Source organism: Gadus morhua, chromosome 4 (genome assembly GCF_902167405.1).
Source record: "Gadus morhua chromosome 4, gadMor3.0, whole genome shotgun sequence".
NCBI classification, from domain to species: Eukaryota; Metazoa; Chordata; class Actinopteri; order Gadiformes; family Gadidae; genus Gadus; species Gadus morhua.
Window position 1 is genome coordinate 34,977,937 of NC_044051.1, and position 15,657 is coordinate 34,993,593.

A 15,657-nucleotide genomic window follows, 5' to 3' on the forward strand; every position below is an offset into this window, starting at 1 on the left:
CTCCTTGCGTTACGTCAACGTTGAACCATTACTAAGTAGGGATGGCGAAAATGGAAAATATTCTTGACCGACCACCGAGCCTCATGAACCGGTTAATACCGGTTGACCGATCAGATTAAAATGTGCCATTTGAAATAACAGTCATTTAGAGCCGTGCCAGCTGCCTGCTATTTATTTTTTTGTTGACCGTGTGTAGAGAGCCGGGCATGATCGGAGCTCATGTAAAACATTGCCGCGGCTCATTTAAGAAAACGACAGCTCCGAAGAGACGCCGCTTGCTTTGTTTGGAGGAGACGGAAAAATTTAGTGTGAAGGATGATCTTTTTAACTCCACGCAAGAAAATCTTGGAATGAGATGGCTAGCTGTGGTCTTATAGCGTTTAGTCTACTGTCCATAATAATTTAGAGATCACATTCTCCGCCGCTCGCATGCGGGGAATAATTTAGACTTAAGGAGGAATTAAACAGTGGGCTCGAGACGCGGTGTCCGTCCAACTTCCAATTAGTCACCTCATTTGATCATCTTTTTGTGTGAAGTGAAACCAAAACAAACTCCACAGTCTACACTGACCCAAAACAATTTTTTAAGCGACAAGATTGATCGGTTAACGTTGATCCGGTCCACCATCGGTCAAACGGTCATCGGTTAACACCCCTATTACTAAGCCTTCAGATGTTACGATGGATTGACTTGTCGTAAAATACCTGCAATCACACAGGCAAACGGCTCGTTAAAGGGGGCGTCGGCTGTGGAGGACGTGGGCAGAGTCAGGCTGCTTCTACAGCTCAAGGGGATCATCCAGAGGTTTAGGAAGTGACGATGTGGGGGAATGCTTTCGGAATGCAACCCCAGTGTTCACCAAAGCTCATAAATGACCTGAGGCAGTCTGCCACTGATTAGCATCCAGAAGAATCTAATCTGTGATTAGCTAGATGAAAGATAGATGAGAAAGGAAATAATATCTATAAAAGTATAAAACATATATCCTAACAACCTAACTAACAAACAAACTTAGAAATAGTGTTGAATATAAAACCTAACAACCTTATTTGTGCACCAAATGTTATTTAATCTCAGTCTGAAACGCCATTTGCAAAACCAAAACTATTTAGTTATTTAGTGGTGGCTTTTATCGAAAAAGACTAGAATAGAGTAAACACAGTAGAAGATCGTTGTCGAAGCACCTCGTCACTATGGGAATCAAACCCACAACCGATATCATGTGAGAGGCCAGAACCCCGTTGAGCTGTGACAACAACAGTGTTGAACGTGTTTCAACACCAACTCACATTGTGAAATATGTGAAATGAATTGGACGCATGCACACTCTCGCTCTGACTCATGAAAATCACTGTATTGAGTTGCAAAACGTGAACGCCAGACACGGCCTTGAGCGAGGACTCCTCACCGCCGTCCCAGGCCTAATGAGGCTGGTGGCCTTTTAGTGGCACGTCCTTGCAGTCACTCTACCCACCTCCTCATCCCTTCTGCATGGATCGCTTCCCTTAACCTATTGGCGGACCACTGCAGAGGAGAGACCTCTGGGGACCAGGGCCAAACGCAGTCCACCATACCAGATCACTTTAACTGCTCCTGCTGCAGTGGAGGAAGAGAGGAGGGGGAGGGGGGAGGAGGAGGAGAGGAGGGGAGGCGGAGGGTGGAGGAGAGGAGGGGAGAGGAGAGGAGAGGAGGGGGAGGGGAGAGGAGGGGAGGAGGAGGAGAGGAGGGGAGGCGGAGGGTGGAGGAGAGGAGGGGAGAGGAGAGGAGGGTGGAGGAGGGGGAGGAGGGGAGGAGGAGGAGAGGAGGGGAGGCGGAGGGTGGAGGAGAGGAGGGGAGAGGAGGGGAGGGTGGAGGAGGGGGAGGAGGGGAGGAGGAGGAGAGGAGGGGAGGCGGAGGGTGGAGGAAGAGGTGGAGGGCAGAAAAAGGAAGCGGAGGAGGAGGAGAGGAGGAAGAGGATGATGAGAATCATGAGAAGAGAGGTGTAGGTGGAGAGGAGTAGGAGGAAGAGGGAGAGGAGAAGGATTGGGAGGAGTGGGAGAGAGGAGGAAGAGGAGGAGGAATGGGAGGAGTGGGAGAGAGGAAGAAGAGGAGGAGGAGTGGGAGAGAGGAAGAAGAGGAGGAGGAATGGGAGGAGTGGGAGAGAGGAAGAAGAGGGGGAGGCGTGGGAGAGAGGAAGAAGAGGGGGAGGAATGGGAGGAGTGTGAGAGAGGAAGAAGAGGGGGAGGCGTGTTATTCACCACAGACAGTGGTGAATAACAGCCCGTTCCTTCTTTTTTATGGGCTGTTGGGAGTTATTAATTTGAGAATGGCACTGCATAGCAATACGATGGTCATTTACCGCGTGGGTGCCTAAGTGATGAGTTTGGGGAGAAAGAGATTCACAGACTGAAGTGATCAGAAGAACCTTGAAAAAGACAGATGAGGTGGTGGACCGAGGAGTTATTAAAAGTGAAATAATTTTAATGACGCATAACTTCTCGGTCGTGAGGTCAATATGGTTTAAAGTCAAAAACATCAACACAGATGAAAAGGTATAAAGGCACGCACAGACTCTTTCTCACTCTCTCACACACACACACACACACACACACATATGCTTATGCACACAAACACACACACACACACACATCAGTGGCGGCTGCTGGTTTTTAAAGTGAGGAAGGAAGGACTGCACGCTTGGTTGCCATTGGCCTGCTTGCACTGTTGGTGTACGGCGGCATAAGAATGTGAGACTCAAGTTGTTTTAGGGTGTTTTGGTGAACTACAAAATAGTAGGGAGGGATAGTGATATTTTATTTTTTTATGTGAATAAAATAATAAAATGGATACAAAGCCACCAGTGTTATCACTGTAATCTGAAAGCTGGTGGGCAGCCTATCTTTGAAATGGACGACAAGGGCAGAAGGAAAGGACGCAAAGCCCATTAGTCAAATCAGGCCAACTCTTGATTTGTAAAAGTAAATAAAAAAATCGGGGCCTATTTTTGCCCTCAATGGCTGAGGTTATTGGATGTAATTTAGCTATGTTTATTTTCAGTTACAATTGTTTTAAGAAAAGACTCGAGACCAAAAGTGATGCCATTTAAACTGGAAAGGAAGCAATCAAATAAAACATGTCTATAGCACTAGTTAAATATTTAAATATACCATGAATACAAATAAAGTCGGAAATATCTCCCGTTATTCAGAATGAAGCACAAACACGTTGCATTAATTACAATGTTTTCAGCCTGTGCGCCGCCATCTCTGTTTTCAGAATATGATGACGTCACGAGAATGGTTGGTATTAACATTCTATGTTGTTACATAGCGGCTCATAGCCTCACAGGTAGCTTACTGCCTCAACAAAAAAGGATATGGACGAATGGGATAGACCCACCAATGAGGGCAGGCATCCAATTGCCTATGCTTTTGAGCCAGTAAGAGAAGTCTGAGTTTTAGTGCCCTCAACAGAGCCTGACTATGGAGGAGAAATAGATGAAGGAGAGAGAGAGATGTATCTGAGCGCACAGGAAACAATCGGTGGTGCTTGTGTGGGGTTTGTGTGCCTATGTCCACTGACATGGAGAGTGTCTGCTGCCATGAAATGAACCTGGGACATCTCATCAAAAATAACAGATGTATCACGTCCAATCCGACGTGCCAAATGCTGTCATTAGAGCGAGACGTGTTGGATTTGTTAAATTATCAAGAGCATGGAGCGAGCTAGTCTGCAAACAAGACAATCTTCAAACAGTGAGTGTACTTGTACTAATTTATCTGTTTCTCTCGTAGTAGAAGCTAAGTGTACCTCTCGTTCCTCTGCCTGGCAAGCACGTTTCTGCGCTCTTTCGCTGCGCATAAGAGCAGCGCCCGGGTCCGATCTGACGGGTATGTACGTGTCTCCAGCACTATATCCACTAAAATTAAAAATAGTTGGCACAGCATCTGGCTTCAGGCGATTGGTGGGACGGCGAACAAATCTCCCATCTTCAGAAAAAGCTCCCTCTTCGATGTAATCAGCCTCTATAAAGTGGTCGCTACATACTCTCTGCCCTGGTCCCATTGGGGGGCTGAGGCGTTTCAATGCAGCTAACCATCTTCGGAGCACTTCAGGCTTCTTGACGGGAATTACATGGAAATGAACTATTCTACCGCTCTCCTTTAACCGATAAAATTCGTTTGAACAGCCAGGGGCAATACAAAAGGACCCCCCTGTTCTTCTTCCAATATCCGACATGTTTATTTTAAAGAGCCAACCATTCTGATGACGTAGCGCCTGCGCTTTTAAAACATGGCTGCGCCCTAGAGGCGAAAGTCGTTATAAACATGTCATTTTACGGTGAAACTACTTGAATTTCAGTATTGATGAAAATCCATGTGTTTCCAAAAATGAAAAAACAAACAAAAAATTGACACAGTTCTCAGTGCTTCATTTCCACTTTAATATGCATCATGCTCTGAATCATTCACCCTTTCCACACCCTTTCCACAATATCCAACAGAACGATCTGAGTAACTAGTAAAAGAACGAGAACATTATTTCAAACAACCTGATATACAGGCATGGTGGCTAGCAAGGAAAGTCGCATAGCAGCACCAACGTGAACTTGACACTCCACATCAGTGAAACCATGAACAGCCCACATTGGAGATTTGCCATCATTCATTAGCAAACAGGGCCAGCAATACAGTCGATTGCTAGTGCTACCAGTAAGCCATGAGTATATAGCAAACCATGTAGCACCCACAACACTGACGTTGCCATTACTTTTGGTGATCTCGATTTTGCGAAGTGGTCTACCTGTTTCTTTGGTCGCTAACTTAGCACTGTAACTCAATGAATGGAATGCTTTGTAATTAAACATGAACAATGCCCTCTGTTTCCAATGTTTCCATTGTACACTTTATTCGCAAATGTTAGAATCTCGTTATCCTTCAGATGATTTCACCTGCTTTGCGAAGGTCACACCCACTCAGTGCAGGACTCCCCTCCTCTCTCCCATTGAAACCCATGTTATTCACCGGCCCGCCAGTACTTTCGGGGAAATTAATGGGAGTCAACGGAGGCTGAGGGAGGACCTTCCTCCCTGAAGTAATTGTCAATAGGCGATAGGGGGTGCTAATGTCCCTTCACCCAGGGAAACGAACATTATTTATTCAAAGGCATTGAAGTACTCATATTTAAGGGCATTAATTCATTACAGTAGTCTGGGCAATCTACATTTTTTATTCTCAACAATGGTAGGGAGGATCTTCCTCCCTCTCCTCAATGGAGAAGCCTCCACTGACACACACACACACACACACACACACACACACACACACACACACACACACATAAACACATTTGAGTGCAAGATATTTTGCATATTTCGTCCATGTACACATGTATTACACATGTACTGTCTACACGTGTATTACATATGTACTGTCTACACGTGTATTACAAATGTATTACATAGTTATACACATTCACAGTGGCATCCTGAAGAGAAATTGATTTATTCCTTGCAATTCACTTTGGTTTACAGAACTGACATCCCTAACAAACTCATATCATTCTTATACAACTATGTTAAACTATATACAAATATATATATATTTTTTCCCTTTTATCATGATTATTTCTGAAAATATATATCAACACTCAAACACCTCTGACTGATAGCTCCTACAGGTGCAGATGTGTAAACCCGCAAACTCACACATACTGTTTGTTGTTATATCAAAATGAATAAAATATAAACACAGAGTAAGCAATGTATTTCCTTTCTCTAGTACACAGACACACACACACACACACACAAACATACACACGCACACACAGACTATGCCACTTGTAGTTTGATATCTGCAGAATAACGTAATATGATCCATTTGTACTTGCTGTGTTTATGCCTCTACGTGTGTGTGTGTTTGTGTGTGTGTGTGTGTGTGTGTGTGTGTGTGTGTGTGTGTGTGTGTGTGTGTGTGTGTGTGTGTGTGTGTGTGTGTGTGTGTGTGTGTGTGTGTGTGTGCGTGTGTGTGCAGACATTGTGTGCCCTATTGTTACTTAATAACAATCTTGTCTGATGAATAATTGAGAAGGGTTGAAGGTAGGTTTTAACAGGGACAGAGAGACAGAGGGTGGAGAGGACAGACATGGTGTGATAGACAGACAGAGGGTAGAGAGGACAGAGATGGTGTGATAGACAGAGGGTAGAGAGGAGAGAGCTGGTAAGACAGACAGACAGAAGGTGGAGAGGACAGAGATTTTAAGAGGGACAGACAGACAGAAGAACAGAGGGTAGAGGACAGGGATGGTGAGACAGAGACAGAGCAGACGGTAGATAGGGGGAGCCAGTCAGACAGACAGACAGACAGACAGACAGACAGACAGACGGACGGAGGAACGGAGGGTGGAGAGGACAGAGTTGGTGAGACAGACGGAGGGTAGACTTGCAGACTTGGCCCAACCACATTAATATTGTTGCAATAATGAGACATAGATATTATAAGAAAGAGATTTCCGTAGCTCTGGAAAAGAGCTACAGAAGTAAAAACGGCGCAGTAAGAACGAACAAGATAAACCTTCATTTCAAGCGTGAAAGGCGGGACCACAAAGTCCAAAACAAAAGCAGTTGTACCACACGTGAATCTTAGCCCAGTACAGTAAAGTACTCAGTACAGACCGGTCACCACTCATCGATTTACATGTGCCCTTCATGATGGAAGTAGCTGTAGGGAGTATGGTACTGTCAGGTGGAGAGAGCTATAGTTTAAACTCAGACCGAGAGAGAGAGGGAGAGAGAGAGAGAGAGAGAGAGAGAGAGAGAGAGAGAGAGAGAGAGAGAGAGAGAGAGAGAGAGAGAGAGAGAGAGAGAGAGAGAGAGAGAGAGAGAGAGAGAGAGAGAGAGAGAGAGAGAGAGAGAGAGAGAGAGAGATAGTTTGACCAGAGAGAGAGAGAGAGAGAGAGAGAGAGAGAGAGAGAGAGGGGTATATATTAAACAGAGAGAGAGATATATATAGTTTGAACAGAGAGAGAGAGAGAAAAAGAGATAGTGTTAACACAGAACAGAGAGCGGGAGTGAGATTTAAAGTATAAACACAGAACAAAGAGGTTGAGAGAGGTATGCTTTAAACACAGAACATAAAGTGCGAGAGCAAGAGCGAGAGAGAGAGAGAGAAAGGTATAGTTTAAACCAAAACAAAAAGAGAGAGAGAGAGTGAGAGATTGTGGGTGCTGACCCGGGTGATTTACTACATTAAAGAACGGACATGTCAAAATGGCACGCTGACTTTCTCCAGTAGTGAGCCTGCACATTTCTTCGGATGTTCTCTCCAGATGAAATGTTCTCACAGCTATGGCCTCGCCTCGCCTATGCTCTACATCAAATGGGAGCGTGAGAACGTATAATACAATGTGATCGCATAATAATCACATTGTTATTTTAGGTTTATTCAACCCACGTTGTATTAATAACGGCGTGTGTGTTTTATGTCATGATGCTGTGTGGAGTGAAAGCGCACAGCATTCTGGGTGATTGGGTGTGTGGTCTTCGTTATATACGTTTCATAACAAAAGACAGAAGGTAACACCTTTGGCTGCCATCAATCAAACTTGCCCAGTCTGCAGCAGCTGGACCCTTCTGGGAGAAACAGGCCCGAGCCCTCAGCTCTGATTGGCATGTACTCCCTCGCCACCCGGACCCACATCACAGAGTACTTACAGATGTCTGGCCTGCAGTGAGCGAGCAGAGCCGGAGGAATGAACTGTGAGGGCCGCAGAAGACTTTTACGGTTTCTTTATTCCCTCTTTATTCTTTCCCGAAAATCAGAAACATTGATCTTTGTTTGAAGTGTGCTCCCTCTTACACGCTCACATAGTGCAAACGCACAGCAGCATGTAGAGGCAAAATTATGGGCACACACAGACGTAGACACACACACGCACACGTACACACAGGAACGAATACTGCACAATAATAAGTTGCTTATCTGGAAATTGGAATTATTGCTACATGTGCAAGTGATTAAAAAGACATCTGGGCCATTAGTCAATGGCTAGCCCCCTGCCACACAAACATATTCCAGCCTAAACCCAATCACTCAGCACTGTCGTATCTCCCTTCATAGTTTCAACATCGTCACCGAGTAAATTAGGGAAGCAAATATATCGGCATTTTCACTTCTTCATTTGAGTTCTCGATTTCTTCACTTGTCTTCACAAAATGTATCGCTTCAACACATTAGTGCCAACAGTTTCTTGGACCGGTTGGGCACGGAAATGAGTTTGCAGGGCATCAAGGGTGGAGGGATGTGTTGATGGAGCCAGTTGCCGTGGTGACAACGCGGGCATGGCCTCAGGAAATTGGACCTCTGTCTCCCCACCTCACTTCCACCTCACATCAAGGCACCGCACCACAACCGAGGGGGATGGGGCACTGGTGAGGGTTAGAGGAAATAGATCCCCTCCAGGAACAGGAAGAGAGGGGGGAGGGAGGGAGGGAGAGAGAGAGAGAGAGAGAGAGAGAGAGAGAGAGAGAGAGAGAGAGAGAGAGAGAGAGAGAGAGAGAGAGAGAGAGAGAGAGAGAGAGAGAGAGAGAGAGAGAGAGAGAGAGAGAGGGAGGGAGGGAGGGAGGGAGGGAGGGAGGGAGGGAGGGAGGGAGGGAGAGAGAGAGAGAGAGAGAGAGAGAGAGAGAGAGAGAGAGAGAGAGAGAGAGAGAGAGAGAGAGAGAGAGAGAGAGAGAGAGAGAGAGAGAGAGAGAGAGAGAGAGAGAGAGAGAGAGAGAGAGAGAGAGAGAGAGCGAGTTTGTGAAAGAGGAAACCCACTAATAGATGAACAGTTTACAGTTTTCCTGCCAAAAAGAAACCTTAAAAGAGAAAAAGGTACGGATAGACGGAGCGATATACCGATTGCAGAAATAAGTGTAGAAAGATGTGGAAATTTATTAGGAAACATGACATCATTGTTCCCCCGCACCCCCCTGGGGGCCGAGAGAGAGAGAGAGAGAGAGAGAGAGAGAGAGAGAGAGAGAGAGAGAGAGAGAGAGAGAGAGAGAGAGAGAGAGAGAGAGAGAGAGAGAGAGAGAGAGAGAGAGAGAGAGAGAGAGAGAGAGAGAGAGAGAGAGAGAGAGAGAGGGAGGGAGGGAGGGAGGGAGGGGGGGACGGAGGGAGGGAGGGAGGGAGGGGGGGACGGAGGGAGGGAGGGAGGGAGGGAGGGAGGGAGGGAGGGTGGGAGTGAGTGAGTGAGTGATCTGTCACGGTTTCCTGGGATTGTATTAGAATCCCACAGCAATTATTAAACTGCTGTTTCCCAAGCATTCCTGGTGCCTTATTAAGTCAGAAGGCGATCAATGTATGGATGAATATTGGACAGCGGTACTCCCATAATCATGTGTGCCTTAACCTCCCATCAGCCTCCCTCCTCCAGATTAAACTTAAGGGTGTATGGCTTCCAGTCAAAGGGTACCGGGTTCGATTCCCGTTGCCCATCGCAGGTTTTCTTAAGCAAGATGCCCTGACCTCTTCCTGCAACCATTCTAACCATTCAACATTGATCTGAATCAACTGCAATTCTCTTTAGATAAAACCGTCTTCTAGATAGTAGTACATACTTATTATGAAGATGACTGGCTCATTTAAAAATGACGTTACATTCTATGCATTAATCGACCGTTCAATTGCGTCGATAACTACAAACGATCCAGTGGTCTAGAGCAAATGCTTGAGATGTAAATCCTTTGACATTTTGCGAGGGAGTTATTTGATAAAGTGGACCTGCTTGACGTAACATCAGTGCCACCGTCTTTGTGTGTGTTGACACAAGCACTGGCAACGCTTTGCTGTGCACATGTTCAGCTTGCCCGGGTTCACCTTGTGTGCGAACCACGACACAAATAGACAGGATAGTTGTGGCCAAGGGCGTTATCAATTGTATCCACCTCTCTGTCTGTCTGTGAATACAAATACAACACGAGTGATAAGTAAATAACCTACACCACGTAAAGATAGTAAAGTGTAACGTATATTTGTGTGCTGGGTCCAACATTCACAGCTTTAAAGATGGACTTGACCATATAGCAGGGAAAAACAAAAACTGGTTATGTTATTATCACCAAGTATTATCATTATTATATTATCATATTCAAGCAATTGCTCGGCCTGTTGAATGTTTTACTCGGGCAGGTGAAAAAGACTCTTTTTGGTAAATCCTTGTGAAAGTCGGTAAATGTCGATAAACCGTGTGTAAGGTGTGCAAACGTTGTGTGTTCCCCAGGTGCGCGTCTATCTCAACTCGTACGATAAGGCCAGCGAGTCCCACCCGGCGGAGCTCAACGCCCTGCGCTTCATCTCCGTCAACTCCATCATCGACCCCTGGGTCTTCATCTTCTGGTCCCCCAGCGTGCTGCACTTCTGCTGGGCGTCGGCGTGCCGCCGGCCCCTGGCCTCGCCCCGGGCCTCCACCCTCAAGTCCTCCACGTCGGAGCAGCGGCTCAGGAACGTTCAGCTGGTGGTGAGCCAGCCGCCGTCGGCTGACTGCAGCCGCTGCCTGGGGTCCGAGCCCACCCTATGCACCATGGATGTCTGACCCCCTGACCTCTGACTCCTGACCCCGCCAGAGGGAGGAGCAAGACCTTAAAGCCATGCTTGAATACACCTCTATGGGGGGGGCGCAGTGCGCGTCAGTGACAATCTCACCACGATGGGACCGCGTGGAACGTGAGAGACGGGAATCATGGTGCAAAAAGACAACAACCTGACAATGTCGTTGTTGTTTTTGTTTTTGTTGTTGCTGCTGCAAGTTTCCCCTCGCAAAAATCTGGCGGAAAAAAAAGGAAACTGCTTGGAAACGGAAACGATGACTCTACCCGTCCCCACGCCATTCCAACCCGATCCTTCACGCGCGGGGCCGCAAGCTTCTGCTTTCCCAATAAGCGGGAGTCAGCAGTTGGATGCGTCAGTCCTGGGGTGGCCGCAACAACACGCGGCCTCTCCGTGCCTTGGAGATGTCTCTGGGTCAGCAGAGCCCCTCGGCCAACCCCTACGGCCCACCGGCCCCTCGCTACACGTGTCCACTGCACTTCAACAGGACGCCTGTGTTTTCGCATGCTCCGTCTCGTTGTGTTGGGATTGAGTTGCGCAATCAGAGCTGTGTTTGTCGTTGTTTTTCGGCGGCGGCGCAGTAAGAATTTGAATTGAATGTGAACTTAAGTGTATTATGTATTAAGAGGGTATAAGGAAAGACATCTCCGTTCAAGGTTTGCTTGATTGAAAACAGGATATCAAGTCCACTGATTTCTATTATTTAATTTTTTTGGTGTGGTCCATTCAGGGTATGATGCGTTTTGAAACACATTTGAAACCAAACCTACATAATGTACAGACCAGGAACCCAAATCAAACAGGCTTTTCCAATATCGGAGGGCAGATTGTGAACTGAAACAGGACTATATCGTTTAGTGAGTGGAAAGATATGTGGCCATAAAGGTGTCTGAAGCCCATCCCAATCCATGACTGCACCGAACCCAATGTTTCCACAGGAAGCTGGTGATGCAAAGTAAGCTAGGTAGGCTCCTTTCTTTTGGCCGTTTGCCAAGGAGCACAGAATGGTTCAAAAGGGATTTGATCTTAGTGATGTTGTTGTACGTTCTCCTGCCAACATGAGACAATTTGAAAACCACAGTTTATGTTTGTTCTCTATGTCTGCCTCTGGCCTTCCATACTCACTTGAAGCTTCTGTACCTTCACCCCTTGAGCCATGTTTTTTGCCTGGTCGGCAGGCAGTTCTTATGGACTCCAGGTTAAAGCCTTTTGCACTCTCATGCCTTGAGTCACCCGACACTACCCTATGGAACAAAGGGTCTAGCAGGAATGGTAAGGGAAGAACATCTCCTGAAGTCTCTGACCCTGGTTTGTGAGGGAGCTAGTTAAAGCTAGCCTCAGGCTTGACAGAAAGTTGGAAAGAAAACAAAGGGCAAGTTAACATGAGGCGTAACTGACACATTTGGATGAAAAAAAGAATACTTGTTTTGTTTCAAAGTTGCATTCAATTAGGTCAAACTTGATGATACATGTTGTGTATTCTGCGGATCCACATGCTCTTCAAAATCGTCAGCACTAGTCTCAAACTTTTTTCTGTCTATTTCCTTATTCATTGTATCGAGGTGTTGTTGAGCTTTAATCCTCCGATCGCATTCTAAGTATAATTAATTTCCCCCCCCAACCTAGGCTAATCAACGTTCTAGATAGTGTGAGATAAATAGCTTCCATCTTAGTTTATTAAATGTTGGGTTACACGTGAATTGTGTTTTCATTTCCGAAAGGAAACACATTTAGCAGGGAAATCCTCAGCGCTGTTAAAACGGGCCTCCTTGGACCCATAGCCGACTCACACTCAATAAACGTGGACAAATTAAACATTCATATGCGCCAATAAAAAAAAAAGATTGTTCTGGAGTCATATAAAGCCCATTGTTTGCCGCAAGCTGCTGTCAACGGCTCATATTAATCCACTGGTTAGCCAACTGCTTTCTGTTTGGAGACAGAGATATTGTGTATTTTGGGTTATGGTTTGACCATAGACAAGCCAGCCAAGTGATAGTTGTGTGAATGTCGTAAAGTAATTTCCACTTTTGTTCTCTTTCCACAAAATTCCTGTTCTGTTTGATCCAACGGTTGCCCTTGACAATGTCGTTAGCATCGATGTATTGGTATTGTGTGGGCTGTTATCGCTGAGACTGCGTCTGATTCTATTTATTGCGTGTTGTTTGCTGCCTACGATCCCGACTCAATCATGAATTAACCATTTACTGCTTACTGTGGATGTTCTGCAAAGTTATAAGTGTTACTGTATGAGCTGTTGTGTGTGTGTGTGTGTGTGTGTGTGTGTGTGTGTGTGTGTGTGTGTGTGTGTGTGTGTGTGTGTGTGTGTGTGTGTGTGTGTGTGTGTGTGCGTGTGTGTGTGTGTGTGTGTGTGTGTGTATGGGTATGTTAATGTACTGGTGTGTGTGTGAATGCACTATATTTGAGTGCATGTGTGTGTTTGTATGCAATGTGTGTGTGTGTAAGAGCAGGCCTATTTTCTCCCATGTTTTTCCTGGGATGTGTTGATCCAACTTTTAAGGGGAGACTCACATTGAACAGTGTGATTTTGTCCTGTTGTGTGTCATAGGGAAATACCTGACCCAACACCTGCATTAGCATGAGTGTGAGTCTGAATGTATGTCCATGTGAACACTTGTACACGAACATGTAATGTAATGTGTGTTTTGTATCACAGACAGCACTGAAATGTACCTGAATCCAACCAAAATGCTACCTAAAAAATTAATATGATGTGTTATGGTCAGTAGAAAGTACTGTAAAACAAACATGAGCTGGTGTCCTGAGCTTGTGTATATGTGTATGTGAGCGTGAGTGCTAGAGCGAGGGAGGGAATGAAATATTAGTCAGAAGTTCCCTCTGTTTGTGAGTGTGTGTGCGTGTGTGTGTGTGCACTTGTGCACGTGTGTGTGTGTGTTAGAGAGCGAGAGGGTCTGTGCAGCTTGTGTCAATAAACCATCTCATTCCAAACCATTGCGTCCGACTTGCTTTCTTATCCGTCTGACAAGACAAGAAAAGCACACAAATGCACAAGACACAGAGTCACACAAATGTAACGCACACACACACACAAACATACGTTGTGTATATTTTTCTTGATCAAGTCAATCCAACCAATATTATTAATGCGTCATCTTACTAAAAGACACGTACAACTCCGAAAGGCGGGGATTCTGAAAGATGCCAACACAGAAGAAGGAGTAAATACTGTCCATATCAACAACAGACATTTAAAACCCACTTTGCCATGTTTCGACTGACCTCCCCGACCTTCTTTCTTCATAGGTAGCCAGCTCCCGATGGAGCCCCATCTAGATCTCATTATCTGAGGCTTAGAGGAGGCATGCTGAGGCCTGTCTGACGGCTTCACCCCTACAGCTCCACCTTCCCCCCACCCCTCAACCTCCCACCTCCCTCAGTTTTTCTCTCCCCCTTTTCACCCTCCCTCTTTACCGTTCTCACGTGTCGAGAGAGAGAGAGAGAGAGAGAGAGAGAGAGAGAGAGAGAGAGAGAGAGAGAGAGAGAGAGAGAGAGAGAGAGAGAGAGAGAGAGAGAGAGAGAGAGAGAGAGAGAGAGAGAGACAGAGAGACAGAGAGAGAGAGAATTACTTTTAACTACACAATATAATGCATATCTGTATCAATGTATATGATGTTAATACAAAATGTACATTTAAATGCAAGTTAATTAATATTTTAAACAGGTTGAATGTTAAAAGTAAACAATGCCAGAAAAACCTTTAAAGTGTTAAATGGGCAATTATACAGGGACTTTTAATAGTTCAAATGTAGCTATATTACTCCTTCAGACGTTGAACAATTAAACATCATTGTCTCTCCCTGTCTCTCGCTAGGCTTAGCAACAATGGGGTAAAGTGCACTTCGACAGCTACGGCGGATTCACCTCCCTCCGAAGTAATTCAAAAGACCGGAACATTCTCTCCCGGCTCCAGTCCAGTGGGCTCAACTATTGACACTAAACAACAGTGGGAAGATTTAGTTTAGAATTCACTTTCCAAATCTTTATGAAACACTTTTTTTTTCCAACCGACAGACCTGTTGGAGGGAGGCCATAGTCATAAAACAACAGCCCTCTTTGTTCCAGGTGATAAAGGTCAGAGAGCGAATCCAAGAGGTGTGAAAAAAACTGATAAGCTAAATCAAAGAATGACGCTGAGGTGGAGATCACTGCCGGTAAGTTCTAGATCTTTGTCCTTCAGGATCTGTCAACACACACACACACACACACACACACACACACACACACACACACACACACACACTAACCGCCACTCACTGTTATTGCCCATAATCCACCACATTTCCTGTTTCCCGGGACCTCGTTCCAGAACCCTTAACGTCCAGACTGAGCAAACCCAGATCCTATACAGATGCCCCCCCCCCCCACCCATAAATGATTTCATTCCCTTTAATCGAAGCGTTGCTTCCGCCGCTTTGAGGGTCTGATTGGAACATTTTTGTCCCTGCACTCCAGTGATTTGCACAGAGGGAGGAAGTGGGGTTTTACATGAGTGTGAGTGACTCTGATCCTATAGTTCATTCAACTACAGTTCAGAAACAAGTCCATGAGCCCAGTTAGTAGCTTTCTCTCCCCCCCTCTCTCTCTCTCTCTCTCTCTCTCTCTCTCTCTCTCTCTCTCTCTCTCTCTCTCTCTCTCTCTCTCTCTCTCTCTCTCTCTCGTCCATTATGAAATAAAGTCCCTCCCAGGGGCGTAGCCACATGGGTGCTATGGCCCCCCTTGGTCAGAGGTTGGCCAAATTATTATTGTAGTAGTTCAGCTTCATGCATTTTAGTTAACGCAGAAATGGTCACCAACCATTCTGAATATCCAAACAGAATGAGTTTGAACTGATGAAAAACGGATTTGGAGCTCAACTTACCTTTTAAGTTTTGTAATTGTTCACCGACTTTTCAAACTATCATCTGAAACTCATTTGATTAATTAATTAATTAATTAATTGAATGTGTTTCATTTTCTTCCTTAGAGGGGTGAAATTTTGCCACCAGGTGTGAGTGTGATTAGCCGTTACAAGCCGTTTGAAAATCGGTCTTTAAGTGATCAATCTGATCT

General features: G+C 45.5%; 2 protein-coding genes across 2 annotated transcripts in view; one reads left to right on the forward strand and one right to left on the reverse strand.

The window, feature by feature from the left end:
- The window catches only part of ptger2a (prostaglandin E receptor 2a (subtype EP2)), a 16,422-nt gene extending 5,870 nt beyond the window's left edge, over positions 1-10,552 (forward strand). The window contains exon 2 of the mRNA XM_030355387.1: positions 10,241-10,552. Coding sequence (XP_030211247.1) covers positions 10,241-10,552 — 312 coding nt within the window. The remainder of the gene's footprint in view (positions 1-10,240) is intronic.
- The window catches only part of LOC115542259 (uncharacterized), a 578,272-nt gene that overhangs the window by 206,388 nt on the left and 356,227 nt on the right, over positions 1-15,657 (reverse strand). The gene's annotated exons all lie outside the window — the stretch shown is intronic.